We start from the raw sequence: 20,474 nt of genomic DNA on the forward strand, positions 1-20,474 counted from the left end.
GCCGTTGTATGGATATTAGTGAATTATTAACCGGACAAGGGTCAGAAATAGGAGTATCGATATAGGTACCTAGATAAACACACTACAGGACCAAGCGACAGGACGTTGGGAAGATCGTATCACGTTTTCCCAAGCGACGAAAGATGCCATCAAATGGTGGACTCGGAGAAAGAATTTACTGGTGGGGGTACTGTTTCACCAACCTCTTCCATCCCAGTCGATAGTGACGGATTCCTCTCTGCAAGGCTGGGGAGCGCACAAGGGTCCGCTTCAAATTCAAGGCCAGTGGTCTGCGCAGGAGCAGACATATCACATCAACATGCTGGAGCTCAGAGCGGTATTCCTGGCTCTCAAAGCTTTCTTTCCAGCGATAGAGTCCAACTCAGTCCTAGTTCAGACGGACAATACGACCACCATGTTCTATCTGAACAAACAAGGAGGCACAAGGTCTCGCCCACTTCCTCGAGAGGCTCAGGCAATCTGGCATTGGCTCCTCTCTCGAGGCCTCACGGTAGTGGCAGTGCACCTTCCACGCGAGTTGAACGTAAAAGCAGACGCACTCAGCAGGCACTTCGAAGATCAGCCAGACTGGGTGCTAAAAGACGAAGTAGTAGAAGAGCTTTTTCGTTGCTGGGGTCGTCCAACCATAGACTTGTTTGCAGACGACGAAAACGCCAAATGCCACGCCTTCGCGTCCAGGTTCCACCGGCCAGGGACGCAGGGCAATGCTCTACTGATGGATTGGTCAGGGACATTCGCTTACGCGTTTCCTCCACTGGCTCTGATTCCGAGAGTAGTTTCCAAGCTCCGCAGGTCGAACATGGAAATGATCCTGATAGCTCCGGATTGGCCGCGGCAGTGGTGGTACCCGGACCTTCTACATCTATCTGTGTGTCCACACAGACGACTCCCTTGCAGGCCGGACCTGTTGAGCAAGATGAACGGGATGATAATGCATCCCAACCTCCCATCACTGAACCTAACAGCATGGCTCCTGAGGTCCTGCAATATGGACATTTGAACTTGCCTCCTGAATGCATGAACATTTTAAAAGAGGCTAAGAGGCCTTCCACGAGAGCGTCCTATGCGTTCAAGTGGAAAAGGTTTTACTTATGGTGTAGGGATCATCACCTAGATCCGACTAAAGGGCAGGAGGACGTCATCTTGCCATACCTCCTTTCCCTGGCAACTGCTGGTTTAAAGTACGCTTCTATTAGAGTGCATTTTTCAGCCATAGTAGCATACAGAAAATCACCTGATCATATTTCTTTCTTTCAAGTTCCAGTGGTTAAGGACTTCCTCCAGGGGTTGAAAAAAGTGTATCCCCCTGTGCGAAATCCTTCTCCTCCATGGGAATTGAACCTGGTTTTATCCAGGTTAATGTCACCTCCTTTCGAGCCCATCTACAAGGCCTCTTTGCAACATCTCTCTTGGAAGGCGGCCTTTTTGGTGGCGATTACCTCTGCGCGCAGAGTAAGCGAGATTCAAGCACTCTGTGTGAAAGAACCATATACTGTTTTTCATCACAATAGAGTAGTCCTAAGGGCTCATCCATCTTTCTTGCCTAAAGTCATTTCTGATTTTCATATAAATCAGTCCATTTCCCTCCCTTCGTTTTTTCCAAATCCTACGACCCCAGCCGAGCGGTCGCTTCACTCCTTAGATCTTAAGAGAGTGCTCAAGTTCTATCTGGAAATGACCAAAGGGATTAGGAAAACGGATCAACTGTTCGTGAACTATGGTTCAATGTGAACAGGTTTTCCAGCGGCCAAGAGGTCCTTCGCGAGATGGATTGTCTCTTGCATTAAATTGGCCTACCAGCTTGCAGGCAAGCCTTTGTTGGGGTCACCCAAAGCGCATTCCACTAGAGGGAAGGCCGCTACAGTAGCTTTCTTGCACGACATTCCAATGTCAGAGATATGCAAGGCGGCGACATGGAAATCAGTTCATACCTTTACAAGGCATTACTGCCTAGAATCTGATTCCAGGGCCGATACTCGAGTAGGACAAGCCTCTTTGAGGAATCTATTTGGGTAGCCTACGGCCTGTACGAGCTTAGTGGTTACTAGGCTTAATATGGTTATTACTGTATTGTTACTCCTTTGCCCGCAGGGAGATGAGGTGAGGCTCGCTATTCTATTCTAATGCTTATGACTATTGATGAGGATCCCCTGGAAGAGAAGGATTAGTTACTTACCTGTAATCCTAGTTCTCTTCCAGGGGTATCCTCATCAAAGTCATAAGCAACCCTCCCACCTCCCCGGGCAAAGGACATTCTTTAATAAGGAGATATTGTTAACCTATCTGTTATTGGGTTTATTTTCAGTCTCCGAAAAGAACAACTGACCTAACTGTCAACCCTGAGGCATGATGGGATACTGGGGGTCATGGGTGCCTTAAAGGCACGGTGTCAGTTTATTGCTATGCAGCTACAGGTTAGCTTTTCAGTCTTTTTAGACTGTGTGTTTGCAATGGAGCCTGGGAGCTTTCTATGCTTCCAGTGAGTTATGAGAATTTCTACTGCTTTCTGAGCATTAAAACAGTTTCTAAAACAAACTTTGTGTTGTTTTCTCATGTTTCTAATGCTTATTACTCATGTAAGGTGGAAATTCTTTACAGCATATTTCAGCTCTGTTTTTATTTTGGCTGCTATTGCATGTTTTTATATATATGTATATATATATATATGTGTATATATATATGTGGGGCACATATAATATAGTGTTTCCGGGGTCCCGCACATGGGCGGGAATATTCTAATGCTTATGACTTTGATGAGGATACCCCTGGAAGAGAACTAGGATTACAGGTAAGTAACTAATCCATCTCTTGCATAGTGCCCGGTGAAGGGTACGGGGCCTTCTTGCTTCTGAACACAGTTATAGCAGTTCTGCATTAGGTGTCTTCCTAACTATACCTAAAGCCCAGGAGCAGCCCCTTCTTCTTAACTGAAAGGTTTAGATGACCCTTCTGGTGGTCTTAAATATGACTATACATATGTGGGATTTGCAGCTGTGGATGCATCCCTTTAATAATGATGGAAAATGGGACTAACTTGCATGAAATCCTGCCCCGTGCTCTCTACAGATGAATAATGAATTTTACAACAGTATGTAGATCTACCATGGACACAGGAGCATTACACATTAATGAAAAGGTCATAATATCCTCTTCTGTAATACCTGCAGTGGTTAAACTAGAACCGCCCATAACTAGTGAAAGTTGAAATTTGGACACCAGAAATATGATGTCACCTAGCGAAAGATTCCAAAATACATCCATCTATGTCCATAAGAGGAATGAAAACGAAGAAGGGGGAATCTCTGATCAGTATTAGGATGGCAACACAAGGAAAATGAAAGATGGCATCAGAAAGTTGATATTTACAGACTGAATTTGAGTTCCACTCCTCCTAGGTGTGTGTGGGGTTTGTGTGATTGTATGGTGCTTTGTAAGTAAGTTGAGTGTCTATTGGCAGCCATTGTTTTGTTCGTTTTATTTGGCTGATATAATAAGGAGTTTAGTATTTTCGTAGCCTTGACAATGAGTCAAAAGTATAACTTATGAAACAGTCCTTGCATTTATGTTATAAAGATTAACAATCATTTTACTACCTTGATTTTTGTTCACTTCACATGTGTGACAGAGCGTTTGTATTTCAGGCTATGTTCTCTGTGGGTTTCCTTCACTCTCTGAGGAGTACTTGAAGATTAATGAACAATTAGATCTAATACAAAACCTACCATTGACACCAGATATTATCATCAACATTAAGGTAAACATATATTTTAGCTTAAAATTAAGTACACGGGTAACTATTCAGATAAAAATGTATATTTAATCTTGAATCAGATTTGACTCTGTATAATAGAAATAGTGGCATACTGTTAGATGAAGGATTTTGTACACTACGTAATTCACTTTTTCTAATGCATACTATGCCCTGTGAAAATTCTGAAATTTCCCAGATGTGGACTGGAACCCTAAAATTATATTTTAACATGCTGTCATGAAGTCTTAAGATGCTCCTTTCCTTAGTATCTTGCAAGGTGGACCCCAGTTCATAAGAAGCAGTGCCTCATCCTTCTTCCTGCTCTCAGAAGTTGAGAATTTGGACTAAACTTGGAGCCATAGCCAATAGTTCTAAATATAATGGAAATTCATTAAAAAAAAATGTATTCAAACATTTCACAGTGATACAATAATGCTCACAGTGCATTGTACAATCAGCAATAAAAGAATATAGAGTCAAGACTTAGCATAGATTAGAGGTAACAAATATCACCATGCTAGACATAGAAGCATTTTTAACTGTTACATCGCGCATACGATCAAGAGCATTCTCTTTGTGGAATTTTAGTCTGCCACCAGAAACATTAAATTATACGGCGTTCGGACATTCAGGCAGGCTGTCAAACTGTGTTTTAACCCCAGCAATACCAAATTAAACTGCCAGGTCGTAAACATTTTTGATTTAGCAGAAAAAAGATATGAGCGCTGTTAGAATTGGGGGTCTCTGGTTGGCGCAAATATTCACTTGTGACAAGCAGGGACCCTCTCCTCTAAGTCAGGGCGAAGGATGACCCCTTAGAATTACCCTTGCTCACCCTCTAGGTGCGTGGCGTGAGCAGCCAAGGCTATTCTTCAGGCGTTATTGAGTTAAGCATTTGTAATAACACACACAGTAAAATGTACCAATCCCCCCACAAATGGACACCAGGCTGTGAATATATAAAAATACGTTCCTTTATGTAAAAATATATATGCAGGTAAGACTTATCACAAGACCAATAATAACGTTTTTAAATTAGGCCACAAGATTGTAAATAGGCAAGCGTTTCTCAGTTACAGTTCCAATGTATCTTCTGTCTTGTTCAACTCACTTGTAAACAGTTCTCTCAGTTCCAGTTATGCAATAATTGGGGCCTCTGGCCCGTTCCTGGAAGGTATGGCGCTCCCAAGCGCCTCTGTGGGCTTCGCAGCGCTCCTCTGTGCTCCACACGGAAGAAAACCCCGGGCCCTACCAATGCTCACGCATCTCGCGGTGTGCTTTGAATGGAGACCAGAGAGGGGCCTGACAAACCCTGGGCCTTTTCCGGAGGTGGGGGCTGAGCTGCGGAGCAGCAAGCAGGCGATGAGAGGCGCCTCGAGGAACCCCAGGCCTTTTCCAGAGGTGGGGGCTCCTGGCTGCAGTGAGGAGCAGGGAGGCGATGAGAGGAGCCTCTTGGGCCAAGGCACAGTTACAGGCTGACGGGGAAATAAAACGTTGCGGGCCCCGAGCCCGATTTGAATTCCTTCCTTGGGGGGAGACGAGTTGTACACGGGCAGTGGACTCGTCTCTGGCAGTGTCTCCGGGTCTCCGTCTGCAGCAGGTGGGTGCATACAGGGGGGCGCGGCCCACGACCCCGGTACAGATGGTACTGGGGTCTCCCAACAGGGGGGCGGCGCGGCCTGCAAACTCCTCGGGTTGGAGAGCGGGGGCAGCAGGGCACGGTCCTTCGTGCTGGCTGCAGTCCCGGCTTAGGTCACCGGCCTGGAGGAAATTCCGGCGGGAGGGGCGAGAGCACTTCAGCGAGCTCCAGTGGCAGGCAGTGGCAGAGGAGCAGGCAGCCTGACCCGGGGGCAGAGAGCGACTCCAAGGAGCGAGGCTCTCATGGGTAAAGGGCAGGCGAGCTCCCGAGTGCCACAGCCCTAGGAGGGGGCGATGAGGGGCACAGTCTTACTCCGGCGGGAGGCACACACGGCTGGCAGATGGCAACGAGTGAAGACACAATGAACCCACTGGTCCTGGGGTTCAGTTCAGGGGGCAAGCTCAGTCAAGCCCTTGAAGAAAGTTCCTAGCACAAGTCAGCAAAGTCTTTTCAAAGTCTTTTCCTCTCCTTCCTCAGCAAGGCAAGCAGCAGGCCAGTCCTTCCAGCGTCTTCTTCTCCTTCTAGTTGGGCAGAGGTTCGTTGTGGGAAGCAGGATTCTGATTTACAAGGAGCAGGGCTCCTACTTTTATACAGCATTTCTTTTGTCTTCTCAGGCCAGGGGGGCCTTTGCATAACTGCTTTCAGTCTCTGAGTACTTGTTGGGTGTACTTCTGGCTTCTGCTTTCAGTGTGAGGGGCAGGCACATCAGACGCTCCACAGGAGGTGGAGCCAGCATTGTGTGGACAGGGGCAGCCAGGAGTACCTTGATGACAGTGCTTCGCCCTTCCTGGGCCAGGTGCAGGCTGAGTCATCAGTCGCTCCCCAGGGGGCGGAGCCAGCATTGTGTGGGCAGGGCACAGCCTGATTAAGAGTCCAGGGGCACTCCTACCTCCCACTAAGGTGTAATCCTTGCATTCACCACCTGTCATCCCCCAGCCCTGTCACTCACACATCCAGACAGCCAGATACACATACTAGCAGAGGCGGGCTGAAATGGTTAGGCAAGCAAATGCTAACTTTCTAAAAGTAGCATTTGCAAACACAGGATATTAAAATAAACTTTACTAAAAGAAGTATTTTATTAGTCCAGGCATACTAAACTTTATTTTCTACCATGTTCCCTGAGCCTGCTGGGATTATAGAGTGTAATAATTCCAGCAGCCCATCTGGCCTAGGAGAACAGGTAGCCTTACAATAGTGAAAATCGAATTTGGCTGTAATTCACTATTAGGACATGCCACACTCATCAGAGCATGTCCTACCTTACACTTACAATGCACCCTGCCCTTGGGCCTACCATAGGGGTGACTAATATGAAGTTAAGGGAAGGTTTAGGGGCTGGCAAGTGTGTGCACTTGCCCAGCCAGCATGACAGTACCAGACTGCACGCAGGTTCTGCAATGGCAGACCCTAGACACATTTTAAAAGGCTGCTTCTCTGGGTGGCGCAACCAGCGCTGCAGGCCCACTAGCAGTATTGGCATTTACATGCCCTGGCACTCCTGGTGCACTTTACTGGGGACTGACAGTAAATCCAATGAACCAATCAGGAATATCAATCACAGTTACACATTACATAGGGAGCACTAGCACTGCGGCACGGTTTGGCCGTGGCGCAGTGCCCTGAGCAGCGGAAACCAGCAAAAACATCTGAGGCACATCAGCAAAAAGTGGAAGGGAAACTCACGCCAAGGTGCCAGGTCTAACAAGCGCTTAATGACCATTGAAAGATTTTATGGACAATCATGAACTGATATTAAACAAACTTTCAATTTGAGGAGATTGCGCACAAATTAACTTTCTAAATCATTTTTAGTAATATTTTTATAGTTTTGTAAAGATTTTAACTAATCATGTACAAATAAAAAATGACTTTGACTTTGACCAGAAACATTATGAATCCTACCCTGCCACTCACTTAGAACATACAGTTTAATATCAATCTGCGCTCATATCAATGACGAGGAGCAAACCAATCGCCATTAGTTTCCTGACTTCTTTCTGTAAAGACTTAGTACACCCCAATAAAGCCAGCATAGGTTCAGGAGAGAGTAATGCCCTCTTTTTTAGTTTAACACATGAAAGATTTGATTTAAGGAATTTAAAGTGTATTGGTCTGTTTTTACCATTTAACAATACATTCTGAGTTACCTCACAACAATACCTACATTTGCCATCATCCAATGTAACTCCCAAATCAGTTTTCCACTCAAACCTAGCCTTGATTTACTGTGCTCGTCTGAATTCTTGCGACATATGATACATAGTAGATACTAGCTAACTCGGGATTTAGATCATAAGACAAAAGAGAGGGAGAGTAATTGAGGAGGTTCCTGAAGGTCGTCACCGAGCAGAGCAGGCAGTGAGTGCCTGATCCTATAAAAATGGAATTGTGAAAGTGGAGTAAGATCTTGTCCCCCAGTTACTACCTCGGCCAAAGTACGAGCCCTACCCTCAGAGAATAAATCACGCGTGGTGTGGATGTTAAGAGCCTTTAAAACCTGTATTACCTCTTTATCTGCACTCATTGGAAGCCAATGGCACCACTCTACTGGTAGAAGGGGGACTATAAGAGCCAGCCAGCCTGTCTTTTCAATAAGTCATGCCATGCATGAGTAGTAGAGTTAACGGATCCAATACTCCATTGCGACTTTTAGGGATCTGAGACAATGGACTAGGGAGTTGGTCAGCTCCTACCACTACCTTTTCAATCTGCAGATGGGGAAGATTCAGTGATTTGTGCATCCAAAAATGAGCATGTGAGCATTGAGCAACTCTATAGTATAGCTCAAAATCTGGGGCACCAAGACCACCCATGGAATACAGTAGCATGAGAGTATCCCGTTTAAATCATGGGTTTTTTCCAGCCCAAGCCAATTTCACCATCAATGTGCGTATAATCTGAAAAATATGTTTCGGGAGTACCATTGGTATATTAACAAAGAGGAACAAAAATCTGGGTAGAACAACCATCCTAATCAGGGATATGCAGCCCATTAGTGACGATGGAAGGTGAATCCACCGGTCGATGTCTTCTTCGAGTTTATCAATATCTTTGCCATAATTCTCGCTTATAACAAGTTCTGAATCAGTATGAACCTGCACACCTAAATAACGCACCGGCTCAGATGACCACTGCAAAGGAAAGTCTAAAGCAATAAGAGTTGTAGCCAGAGTTAATGGGAATATAATAGATGTATTCCAGTTGATTGTCAAACCGGAAATGCACCCATACTTTAGCACTTCGTTGATTAGTGGGGTTAAGTTAGACCCTGACTCCCATACATATAGCAGCATGTCATCTGCATTTGCTGATACTATAAGATTGTAATTCAGGAAGCGAATACCTCTGTGCCCAAGGTATTCTCTTAAGGGAAATATACTACAACCCACAGCCGGCCCTCTACCAACCTCCCCCCCCCCGCCACTGCCTCCAATCGAGCCGGGCTCCCATATGACCACAAGGAAGCACCCCTATCCCAAGAACCTAGCACTCCCATATTACCCCATCCAGATATCACTCGAGGTCCCCCTCTCCGGAAGGCTCCTTCCCCACAGCTCCTATCATTGAATAAACACTCAGACTTGGTAGCGCGTTTGGACAAGTTATCTATCCAAGTGAACCTACTCATCCAAGAATTCCATGAACTAATATTCTTCTCACCCAACCATCTGCCCTTGCTTAGATCTCTTAGTTCCCTAGGAAAACTGCATACAGTCCCCTCCTCTGCAATCATTGGCCTTGACCAGCACTCCTCTCCAAAACACTACCCCTACCCAACACCCTCTCCCACTCTAGAAGAACGAGGGTCGAAATTGGAGCCAGTGAGATTGATGAGCTACTCCTCTCCTATTCGATCACTGTAAATATTGGCAAGGTCCCAATGGCCCAAATTCAGTCAATTCTAGCCAACCCAAACAGGGAACCCTCTAACAACTATAGAGTCATAATTACCGACAGTCTCAAGCAAGTGAACATCACACAGCCCCCTACATCACACATGCCTATTCAGTTGAAATATGCACTACTCAATTGTAGATCAGCAAAAAATCATGCTTCAGATATATTCAACCTCATCCAAAACAATGAGCTAGATATCTTATTCCTCACAGAAACCTGGCTTAACCCTTCCTCCACCCCCATATTAGACCTCTTAGTACATCCTAGTCATTACATAATCCGTCTAGACAGAACCACGAAGCAGGGCGGGGATTAACTTGTATATACTAACCCCCTTTTCTGAATCGTAGTTTGCGTAGCAGCACTACACGTAGCTTCACATAGTATACTTTAAACTTTGTGTAGTGCATGTGCATAGCGTACCTGAAGACACCGTGTACTTCTCTGTACTGTGCTGTGCTAAAATTGCAAAATAATTGCAAAAAGCTTCCTGTATATGACCAGATGTGAGAAAATAAGCTTTTCTATCTTTATATACTAAAGTGCATATAGTACTTTCACAATATTGAAACTGAAAAATTGGCAAGCAGTGGGAGATGTGATGATTTTGGGATCCTCCCTAACCTAGGGAGAGTACCAAACAGATGCCTTCAAAACAAAAAAGCACATCTTATTGAACGATTTAGTTGTGGTCCCATCCTCTTAGGACAAACCCAAACACAGTTATTGGCAAAAAACATTCCCAACCAAAGGCCCTGCAAAGCATTATGGGATGAAATTAGCAGTGGGCAGTGAATATTATATGGTATACAATATCAAAAGAATTCTACAAAGAGCTGCAGTTCCACTGGTCGTCCCTAGATGTCCCTCACAAGTCAAATGCAAATGCTTGATGAAAGGGTTTCAATGGTTTTGCATTTCACTCGTGAGGGATATCTAGGGACGACCAGTGAAACTGCAGCTTGATGTAAGAATAATTTCAATTCTTTGCATTTGACTTGTGAGGTACATCTAGGGACGACCAGTGGAACTGTAGCTCTTTGTAGAATTATTTTGATATTGGATACTATAATATTCACTGCCACTGCTAATCTTGTCCCATAATGCTTTGCAGGGCCTTTGGTTGGGATTGTTTTTTGCCAATAACTGTGCTTGGGGTGGTACTAAAATGATGGGATCACCACTGAAGTTCAACAAAATGTGCTTTTTGTTTATGCTCTTAGTGTTCAAGGCATCTGCTTGGTGCTCCCCCTAGGTTAGGGGGGGGCCCAAAATCATCAGCTCTCTCATTACCTAATGGTTTCAGTGTAAAAGTTCATTTTTGTGAATTGGTTATATGCTTTTAAGCATGTAAAATTGCTTTTTCAAAGCATCTGAGAATATAGATGCTACGCTACGTGATTAAGCACAGTTTTGGTACTGTGCTACGTGCGAAGTGCGACTTATGTGCATAGCGAAGTTTTAAGCCCAGGGTTAGTATATACCGGAACACACTATTGGTCTCGCACATGGAGACTTCCACCTCATTTGTAGTTGAATACCTTTGCCTCAACATCTTTAGTAACCACCTCCCAATATGCAAACTACATACTTTCTGCCACCCTCCTGGCGATAACTTACTCTTCATCGAACAACGAATGGAAATGATCTCATCCAATGACGACCACTCAATATCCCAAATCTACCTCGGTGACTTCAACCTTCATTGGTCTAAACCGAATGACCAATTGGTGATCTGTCTTAACGCTTTCCTAGCGGAGCTGGACCTTATTCAATTCTGTGACCAGCCAACTCACAACAAAGGAGAAATTCTGGACCTCATTATTTCAAAAGGTAATACCATCACCTTATTAGATCTTACTCCTTGTGATTGGTCCGACCACTACAGCATCTTCTTCCTTGTCAATAGGGAGGTGATACTGAAAAAAATCGAGCCCAAGAAAATTAAACAGTGGAAAAGGGACCTCATAAATATCAACACGGACTGTCTAGCTACCGATTGCAAAAATGCCCTGTCTCCCCGAGACGACCTGACTGATGTTCATGATCTCACGGACTTCTACAACTCTGCTATTTACGATATCATGGACTCAATAGCACCTTTACAACTAAAAAATACTGCCTCCTAATTCTCCAAACCATGGTTCAACGACAACCTAAACTTTGATTGCCGCAACTTAAGGGCAGCTGAACGTCTAAGGAGATCAAAACCATCTGTGTACCACTTAAAAATGGGTTAAGAGCTCCTACAATAAAAAAATCAAGACGACTAAGGCCGACTACTTCAGATCCCAACTTAGCAAGCCTGTAGTCTGCCAAAAAAACTTTTTGAAATTGTCCAACTGCAATCAGTTATAGCTTCCAATCACTCAACTCAGCTGACAAGTCGCCTTCCTGCACTGATCTGGCTAGCTTCTTTATGGAGAAAACTAAATCCATCAGCCTTGATCTTGAAGCTAAGAGGGCCCTCCTTACATCACTTTAGAGTACTGTTCAGCCTGTCCTCCCAACGAGTCAAAAGCCTCTCATTATTAGCACTAAGAACAGAGCCGCATGGAACTCCTCGCCCGTCTGTGAAGATGACATCTACAAAACACTGCTTAGCAATAATCCCTTCTAATCACTTTAGTGACCCCCTGCCACCAGCTGTCTTTAAAGAAATCAAGGAGGCCCTCATCCCCCTCTGGACTAAAATTGTCAATGCCTCTTTATATCAAGGCAAGATCCCCCAATGTCTAAAAGCAGCTCAAGTCTCACCCATTCTAAAAAAAAAATGGACGCGGACAGATCGGATCTCAACAACTTTCGCCCAATTTCCAACATCCCTACTCTGGCTGAGCTCTTAGAAAAATGCATCCAATCACAATTTTGCTCGCACATCGAGACTTTCAATCTGCTGGATCAATACAAAACTAGCTTTAGGAGTAGTCACAGTACTGAATCAGCACTCATTCACATCATTGATGATATCTTAAACACGCTAGACCATAATGAATCCTGCCTCTTAATCCTTCTTTATCTTTCTTCTGCATTCAACATGGTTAGTCACGACAACCTTCTGGCTATTCTGAAAAACAGAATAGGCCTCGCTGGTTTTGTATTGCAATGGTTCTCCTCCTTCCTCCACAATAGATCCCAAAGAGTTAAGGTGAATCATACCTTATCCCATCCCGTCTGCAGTTGCCATGAGAATCCTGCAAGGTTCTGCCCTTTCTCCTATACTCTTTAATATTTGCCTGGAACCACTAACAAATGTTCTATCATCCATAGACATTCTTTTTCATATGTATGCGGATGACACGCTACTTTATCTGAAAATCAACTTTTCTGAAGATTTCACCTCACTCAACTCCTCCTTGACGATTATCCAAAAGTGGCTAACTGAAAACCATCTGCTGAACACCACCAAAGCAGAATTCCTTCTCATTTTCCCTCCTAAGCTTACCCTCAAGATTGACCTCTGGATGAAACACCTCACTACCTTCAACTGCTCCCCGGGTATCATCAACTCAGCAAAATCTCTTGGAATCACCCTTGACTCACACTTGAATATGAAGAAAAATATTAGTAAGATGTGCAAGAGTGCAAATCACCAAATAAGGATTTTTCGAAACCTAAAACCATTCCTACCTCAAAAGGACTTCAAGCAGGTGGTACAAGCACTTGTCCTACTGAGGCTAGACTATGGAAGTGCAACGCTTTGTGGTCTCCCCAAATATACTTAAGCCCAGCTTAGGGCTTCACTAAATGCCGCTGCTAGACTGATCACTGACACAAAAAAAATAGCACATTTCCCCAGCCTTAAGATCTCTAAAGTGGTTACCCTACGAAGCAAGAATACATTTAATGATTGCTTGTTTGATGCACAAAGCCCTCCACTTCAAAACGCCTGAATACCTGGCTCAAAAACTGGAATCATCAGGTGGTAGCAGAGACTCAGAGCCTTCTCCGGCATGGCACCTAAGATCTGGAACTCTCTCCCACCGGAAATTTGCAGAATCCCCTACACTGCTAAGTTCAAACATGAAGTAAAAACAATCCTAATGAACAAGTTCCTGCCTTAATTGTATCATGGCTTTTCTGTTTTTCTAAATGTCATTTTTTTTCCTAACATTTGTAATGTCTATGATTCTTTGCCTTACTTATTAAGTAATGTTTTGCCTTACCTTACTAAGTTACGTTCTGTTCGCGTTTATGCACAATTGTATGTTACTAGTTCAACATGTTAGCCTCTCCTACCTCAACGTTCCCCTACTTGTTCCCCCTTCCATTGCTGTGAAGCGCTCTGATACCCTTTGGGGTCTTTTCTGATAGATACATCTGCCAGTGGATTCCTCACCCTGTGAATATCCCCTGCGCAGCAGCCAATCGGAAACTTTTGTAGCTCTCCACACCGGCGAGGTCATGGACGACGTCACAGAGGGTACGACTCCACTCACGACCCCGCTGACGTCACTGGATCCATAATAGGGCCTCATCGGCGTGATGACGTCAGTTCACTTTTTTCCGCGCCGTCGACGCCAATGGTTTCTTGGGACTCTCCATAGTTACATTGTTGTTATAGTTGTTCTTGTCTGTTCTTCTCGTTTCCTTTCGAAGATGTCTGGGAGGAAATCTGGTTTGAAGCCCTGCAGGGAGTGTGGGAAGCAGATGTCCATTACTGATCCGCACGAGGACTGCGTTTGGTGCTTGTCTTCCGATCACGACGTCGATGGATGTGCGTGTTGCAGGAAGATGACGTCTAAGGCTTTAAAGGAAAGGGAAGCAAAGTTGTTCATTGCTAAAATGAAGAAGAGTAAGAAGGCGAGTAAAAGAAGATCGAGGTTGAGATCTCGTTCCGAGTCCAGGTCGGGCTCGAAGTTGGCGTCGGGACACTCGAAGTCGAAGAGGCATAAGAGAAAGAAGCACTCTTCAAGGCGTCACTCTGATAAGGAACCGACGCCGAAGTCGTCCTCTCCTCGACGTCGCAGTAGTGATGTCGATCCTTCTCATTCAAAACCGGGTTCGCCAGAGAAGGAAGTGTCTCCTGAAGTCGAGGTCTCTCGTTCTCCGACGCCAGCGCCATCAAATTCGGTCCATTCTTCGGATCCGGGTGAAGCTGAGCCAGAGCAAGAAGATCAGGAGCAGCCTGAAGAGGTTCCTTTGTCGGCGCCGGCGGGCCCGACTCCAGGTACACCGGCTTCGGACCCGACGCCGGGAATTTATCCCCCTTTTCCGGCTCCAGGCCAAGACCCATCACACTATCTGATAGCAATGTATGGTGTCTTTTCAAGGGCTATGTACCCCTCTGGTGCGCCTGCGGGCCCCATGGGTCCTTTTGCCTTTAATTTGGGTGTCCCTCAGGCATATGCCCAGGATCCTTTTATGCCCTTTCTTCCAGCGACACCGTCCTGGAATTTTCCGGCGCCGAGGGCCCCGGCGCCGTACCGAGAATCTCCGACGCCGTATCGAGAATCTCTGGCGCCATATCGAGGATCTCCGGCGCCGTCTGTTCGCCCTCGTTCGGCGCTAGCGGCGCCGTCGGATCCGCATTCGACCACGGTTCTGAATCCGATGGAGTCGGTTGTGGATCCATCGACTCCGGTCCCGAGGATCCGCTCCAGGAGGGAGACCCAAAGAGCTGTGGAAGAGGCACGCTATCAGAAAGACATGGAGGAAGGTGAACTTCCTGATTCTGAGGACTATTTTGTGGAATTGAAAGATGCAAGTGGTCTTGATGTCTCCCCTGAGTGGGATTTTTCTCCTGGTTCGGATGCTCTTTCAAAGGAGGTTGTCCCTTATCACACAGTCGTGAGAAAAGCTGCGGAGTTATTGGACATTAATCTTCCAACCACTGAATTTAAGTCCAATCTATTGACTGAAGTGTTGCATTTTCCTTCCTCTGTGACTGAGCCTTTGTAACCATTTAATGAGGCAATTCTGGAGCCAGTGTTGGAGGTTTGGAAAAAACCTTTATCTGCTCCTGCTGTCTCTAGAACTGTGGCACGGAGATATAGAGTGGCCCCGGAGGATCCAGAATTTTTGTCGGCTCACCCTTCACCTGAGAGCCTTGTGGTTCAAGCGGCTTGCTCAAGGAAGTTTTCAGGAGCTTTTCGACAGGTTCCAGCTGACAAGGAATCAAAAAGGATTGATCAATCCGCTAAGAAGGTGTTCTCGTCAGCAAGCATGGCACTGAAGTCATCAAATGCAACTTGTCTGATGGGAAGTTATATCCATGCCTTGATGGATTCCTCTAAACAGTTGCTGCCGAAACTTTCTGATGATGACAGGAAGAACTTTCAGGAGGTTTTGGATGATACCCAAGCTGCTGCGCGCCAGGTCATTCAAAGTGGCCTGGATACAGCCGACTCGGTGGCTAGGAATATGGGCTCTGCAGTAGCAACAAGAAGGGGGGCTTGGCTGAAGTCTTCAGACTTTTCACAAAATGTGCAGGCTACTTTATTGGACTTACCATTTGACGGTACGGGTCTGTTTGGTAAGAAGGCTGATGCCGCACTTGAAAGATTCAAATTTAGTAAGTCCCAGTCTAGAGGATTCTTTTGTAAATACAGAGGATTTGGGAAGTCATCCTTTCGTTCGCAAGGGCAGCCTTGTCAGCAGCAACAGCAGCAGCAACAAAATACGCTGTATAAGTCTTATAGAGGAAGAAACAGAGGTCGTCCACGAGGTCGCCAACCCTCTTCCTCCTCCTCTTCCTCTACCTCTCCTCCTATCACAGCAGCAAAGCAGCCCTAGATTCCCCATTTCCAGTCATGTTGGTCCTGTTGGGGGTCGACTTACCCATTTTCTGCGGGATTGGGAATCGGTCACTGCAGACCAATGGGTTCTCAATCTTGTGGCAAATGGGTATGCTCTTCCCTTCAGGGAATTCCCTCCGACTTACCCTCCTTGTCAAGGGGCTTGCTCAGAGGAACACCTCCGTCTTCTTCAGGAGGAGGTTCTGACCTTGTTACAGAAAGGCGCGATAGAGGTGGTTCCAGAGCAGGAAAGGGGTCAGGAATGCTACTCCCGGTATTTCCTGATTCCCAAGAAGGATGGCAGGCTTCGTCCAATCCTGGATCTCAGAACCTTGAATCTTTATCTGAAACAAGAAAAATTCAAGATGCTCACTCTTGCGCAGGTTTTTCAGGCGCTGCTGGAAGAAGAATGGATGGTGTCGCTCGACTTGCAGGGCGCGTATTTTCACATCCCAATCCTGAAGTCGCACAGGCAGTATCTCCGTTTTACGGTGGGGTCGCAACACTACCAGTTTGCGGTCCTTCCGTTTGGTCTTACTACTGCGCCTCGAGTCTTCACCAAGGTGATGGCAGTGGTGGCAGCCCATCTCAGGAGGTCGGGGATTCCTGTATTCCCCTATCTGGACGACTGGCTGATCAAAGCAGAGTCTCCGGAGAGGGTGCTCAATCATCTGCAAGAGACAACTCAGTGTTTGTACAGGTTGGGTTTTTCGATAAATGTACGCAAGTCTCACCTGGTGCCCTCACAGCGCAACCTGTTTATAGGGGCAGTACTGGACACTACTGTTTGTCGGGCATTCCCTCCTCCTCAAAGGATTCTCGATATTGAGGAAATTATTCCTTTGTTTTACAATGGAGCGGTCGTTCCAGTCCTGAAGGTCCTTCGCCTGCTCGGTCTGTTTGCTTCCTGCATTCTGCTGGTCAACTGTTGTGCCTTGTAGGAGGATGCCTCGGAAACACCACGGAGTTGAAGCTCTGTCCACAACTCCCCCACACCGGTTCACTCTACACCAATGATGTATATATACTGGTGATAAGAGATGATGCCAATGTAGGGAAAGCAGGGAAACAAAACAAGGAAAGATTGGGGAGACACAGGAATCTTAAATCCAGGATGCGAAGAGAACTGGTCAGCACTCACTATGGCCTCAGGACCCTCTCCTATAATACAAAGAACAATGATTAATATAGTGCCTATTATCTCTGTGAGTATATATGCAATTAACAGGGATACTTAGTACCAGGAAACTATGTGCCGTGCATCTACCTGTACGTGACTTCACTTCTGTTGTCTTCACAGAAAAGTAGGTAAAGTGATGCAAAGGAAAGAACACTCCTATAAGGTAGGGATATTAGGTTTAGCTCTCAGGGGGTAACATGGGCAGGTATGTGTATAGTGAGCAATATATAAGAGTACCTAACGCTTAGCGTGCCGTGAGAAGAATGACTCCCTGTTTCTCCACAAGAAGTAACACTCATACTCTAATGGTGATTCCCTAAAACATAAGCGAGATAATCAGTATCTCCTTAGGCTGTCCCGTGCAGATTTTGACCCTTAGGGAAATGGTCGTACCTGTTTGTGTCTTCCAATAAGGCTTAGAAGAAATACTGGAGCTCAAATGCACAATCTGTGTAGCTCCTAACTAAAACATAAAACTACCCCGGCTTCTAAGAATAAAGCAAACAAACTCCGAAATAAGGTTCGACAAGTAACCAAAAACAAACACCAGAGCCAAGTACGAACTGGTTGTAAACTCACCCGAGTTTACTTCTAAGTAGGATAGCACCCGTACTTATCTGACTAGAAGAGTGCTCGGAAATCAGGAGGACGACGAAGAACCGCAGAGAACTCCCGACGAAGCCCGGACGCCACAGCCGTGACCCGGAAGCGATGCGCAATCCCCGGAAGGAACGCAAAGCGTCGTACCATAAGAGAGAAAGGACTTTATAGTGTTATCACGCATGCGCTAGTCCTTGCGCATGCGTTCTCCAGACCCTAGCGGCTCTCGCCAACCAAGCTTTTGCCAATCACGTCTGTATCGGATCGGCAGGCATGACATCAACCATGCATGCAGGCACATGAGGGCACTCCAGTGGTGCCTCCGCAGGCAGTGATATCAGCACAACGGGGATCTCAGGGAGTCTGTGAGGATCTCCAGAGAAACTGCAGCGGATCTGTCTTGGTGGAGTGTGGGGCGAAATCTGTCTCAAGGAAAGCCCTTTCATCTGCCTCCATCGGTTGCCACAGTGATCATGGATGCCTCCACTCTAGGGTGGGGTGCTCATCTGGGGGATCTGGAGATCAAGGGTCTTTGGTCTCCAGAGGAAAGGTTGCTTCACATCAACCTTCTGGAATTGAGGGCGATTCTTTTGGCACTCAAGGCCTTCCTCCCTTCCCTTCGCGGTCAGTCGGTTCAGGTCCTGACGGACAACACGACCGCGATGTGGTATGTCAACAAGCAGGGAGGAGTGGGGTCGCAGTGTCTCTGCAGAGAGGGTCTGCGTCTCTGGTCCTGGGTTCAGGACTACCAGGTTTGTCTGATGGCAAATCATCTGGCCGGAGTTCTGAATGTTCGCGCAGACAGTCTCAGTCGGCAGTTCTCAGCCGACCACGAGTGGAGGCTTCACCCAGAGGTGGTACGTCACGTCTTCCGGACGTGGGAAACTCCTCAGGTGGACCTGTTCGCCACTCGCGAGAATGCTCACTGCCCCTCATTCTGCAGTCTCCAGTATCCGTTGCAGGGAGCTTTGGGGGAAGCGTTTCAGTTGAGTTGGGGCTCACAACTCCTTTACGCGTTTCCTCCCATACCCTTGATTCCTCGGGTTCTGAGGAAGATTCGCCAAGACCGGGCCCAAGTTATATTGGTCGCCCCGGATTGGCCAAGAAGGGTGTGGTACACAGATCTTCTCCACCTCTCCTTGTGCCCGCCGCTCCGTCTCCCTCTCAGAGCAGATCTCCTCTCTCAGATGGAGGGGCAGGTTCTACACCCCCACCTCCAGACCTTACACATTCATGCCTGGAGATTGAACGGGGCAACCTGAATTCCTTTTCTTTCCCTCCTGATGTGGTGGATGTAATTCTTTCGGCCAGGCGTCTTTCCACCAAGTCCATCTATTCTTATAGGTGGTGCAAATTTGTTTCCTGGTGTGGAGAGAAATCTATTGACCCCTTGAGAGCTCGTTTGTCTAATATACTTCAGTTTACCCTTTCTTTGGCCCAGCAGGGTTTTGCTGTGGCGACTGTAAAGGGTTATTTATCGGCCTTGTTGGCTTTCCTTTGTTTGCCTGACCAGCCGTCATTATTTAAGTCACCTATTGTATTACACTTTATAAAAGGTCTTATCAACAAATTCCCTCCAACTTCATTTATTGTGCCTCAATGGGACTTGAATCTTGTCTTGACCTACTTGATGGGTTCACCCTTTGAACCTTTACACAAGTGTCCCATGAGCCTTCTGTCTTTTAAGACTGCCTTCCTTGTTGCTATTACCTCGGCAAGGAGGGTAAGTGAGCTTCAAGCTCTTAGTTCGAAACCCCCGTTCCTGACCATTCATGCTGTGAGAATGGTACTTAGGACCAGGGCTGCTTTTCTGCCTAAGGTGGTAACTCCCCCCCACCTGGGGCAGTCCATTACCCTTCCTACCTTTTATCCTCCCCCTCACCCTCCCAAGGAGGAGGAGCGGCTTCAACGCCTAGACCCTAAGAGGGCAGTGAGTTTCTACCTCGATAGGACTAAAGACTATCGTGTGGACGACCAGGTTTTTGTTGGATTTGCTGGCTGTAAGAAGGGGAAAGCGGTGCACAAGCGCACGCTGTCGAGATGGATTATCCTGCGTATAAAGATCTGCTATGCCCTGGCTGGTAAGGAACCTCCAGAGGGTATAAGGGCTCATTCTTCTAGAGCAAAATCATCAACATCTGCTTTGGCTAGAGGTGTACCTGTAGAGGATATTTGTAGAGCCGCAACTTGGGCCTCCCTCCACACTTTTGCGAAGCATTACTGCTTGCATGCTGAGGTGAGAAGGGACGGCCACTTTGCACGCTCTGTCCTCCAGGATTTCTTGGTATAGCAGAGTGGACACCCTCCTCCGGGAGTGGGGACTGCTGTGGGATTCTATTCACAAGGTGAGGAATCCACTGGCAGATGTATCTATCAGAAGAACAAGTTACTTACCTTCGGTAACGCTTTTTCTGGTAGATACAGTATCTGCCTGTGGATTCCTCACTGACCCACCCGCCTCCCCGTTGTCCACTCTTCTATTCCTGCTATGTGTATATTTGAATGTTTTTTATAATGGATGTATTATATATTCATGCATATTGCATTGTTTTCACACTATGTGTGTTGGTCTGAATACTGTGTACTATGTATACTATTACTGTTTATGTCGGTCCGTCCGTGTGCCTCGGGGGCACGGAAAAAAAG

General features: G+C 46.3%; 1 protein-coding gene across 6 annotated transcripts in view; it reads left to right on the forward strand.

The window, feature by feature from the left end:
• The window catches only part of AK9 (adenylate kinase 9), a 1,611,121-nt gene that overhangs the window by 102,951 nt on the left and 1,487,696 nt on the right, over positions 1 to 20,474 (forward strand). For all 6 annotated transcript variants that reach the window (XM_078648533.1, XM_078648534.1, XM_078648537.1 and 3 more), the window contains exon 6: positions 3,663 to 3,775. In XM_078648533.1, coding sequence (XP_078504659.1) covers positions 3,663 to 3,775 — 113 coding nt within the window. The remainder of the gene's footprint in view (positions 1 to 3,662; positions 3,776 to 20,474) is intronic.

The sequence above is a fragment of the Lissotriton helveticus genome, chromosome 6, assembly GCF_964261635.1.
Source record: "Lissotriton helveticus chromosome 6, aLisHel1.1, whole genome shotgun sequence".
NCBI classification, from domain to species: domain Eukaryota; kingdom Metazoa; phylum Chordata; class Amphibia; order Caudata; family Salamandridae; genus Lissotriton; species Lissotriton helveticus.